The 972-nt window shown below is 65.5% G+C and overlaps 1 protein-coding gene across 1 annotated transcript in view; it reads left to right on the top strand.

Annotated features, from left to right (window-relative positions):
* Positions 1 to 972, top strand: part of LOC109527603 (echinoderm microtubule-associated protein-like 6) — a gene marked incomplete at both ends in the record, with an annotated part of 40,852 nt that overhangs the window by 23,121 nt on the left and 16,759 nt on the right. The window contains one exon of the mRNA XM_019889613.1: positions 84 to 256. Within this exon, the coding sequence (XP_019745172.1) occupies positions 84 to 256 (173 nt within the window). The remainder of the gene's footprint in view (positions 1 to 83; positions 257 to 972) is intronic.

Here is a 972-nt window from a genome sequence, read left to right as displayed (position 1 = left end):
GCCGCCGCCGCCGCGCGCCCTCACGCCCTCACGCCCTAACGCCCGCCCTTTCAGGTCTGTCCATCCGCAGCGTCTGCTGGAAGGCCGACCGCGTTCTGGCCGGGACGCAGGACGGCGAGATCTTCGAGGTCATGGTTCGCGACAGGGACAAACCGCTGCTGCTGATGCAGGGCCACGGCGAGGGCGAGCTGTGGGCACTCGACCTCCATCCCAAGCAGCCCGTCGCCGTCACCGGCAGCGACGACCGCTCCGTCAGGTGAGCGGCGGACGCCCTTCCCGGGCCCGTCCGTCCCATTGGCACGTCGCCTCGCGTCGCCCCTCGCCATCGGTTCCTCCGCGGCGTCGTATCCCGCTCGTTTGCGTTGCTGCGGAGAAAACGTCGGGGAGAAGCGCCATCGTGCGCGTTCCGTCCGTACGTCGTCGTCGGCCTCAAAGATGGGTCTGCGTCACGCTGTCGGAAGCGTCGGAACGGAAACGAAAGCAAAGGCGCGGAGACCGCGCCGCCGTTCGCCGGACTGAGAATCGTCTCCCTCCTCCCGACGCGCCCCATTCAAATGATCGGCGAGCTTTGCGGAAGCCCGATCGCCATCGCCCATCGTTGGAATGGCTCGCGTTGGAGGAGGGAGACGCGGAAAACGGGCTGCGCGGGCCGGGGGGCTCGCGAGGACCGCACTTGGGCACTCGCACGCCCTACGGGAAACCCGGCTTCCGCAAACGCACTCGTGAGTCTTTTCGGCCACGGTGGCAACGCAAGATGGCCGCCCTCCGGTTTCAGTTGCCAATTGCGAGTCTGTTTTCTCGTTTGTTTTTTTCCTTTTTTTGAGCGGGGGGCTCGCGAGGACCGCACTTGGGCACTCGCGCGCCCTACGGGAAACCCGGCTTCCGCAAACGCACTCGTGAGTCTTTTCGGCCGCGGTGGCAACGCAAGATGGCCGCCCTCCGATTTCAGTCCGTTTTCTTGTTTGTTTTTTT

Source organism: Hippocampus comes, unplaced genomic scaffold (genome assembly GCF_001891065.2).
Source record: "Hippocampus comes isolate QL1 unplaced genomic scaffold, H_comes_QL1_v1.1 scaffold301, whole genome shotgun sequence".
Classification (NCBI taxonomy): Eukaryota; Metazoa; Chordata; class Actinopteri; order Syngnathiformes; family Syngnathidae; genus Hippocampus; species Hippocampus comes.
The sequence above is the reverse complement of the archived record's forward strand: the minus strand, read 5'-3'. Positions and strand labels throughout refer to the sequence as shown.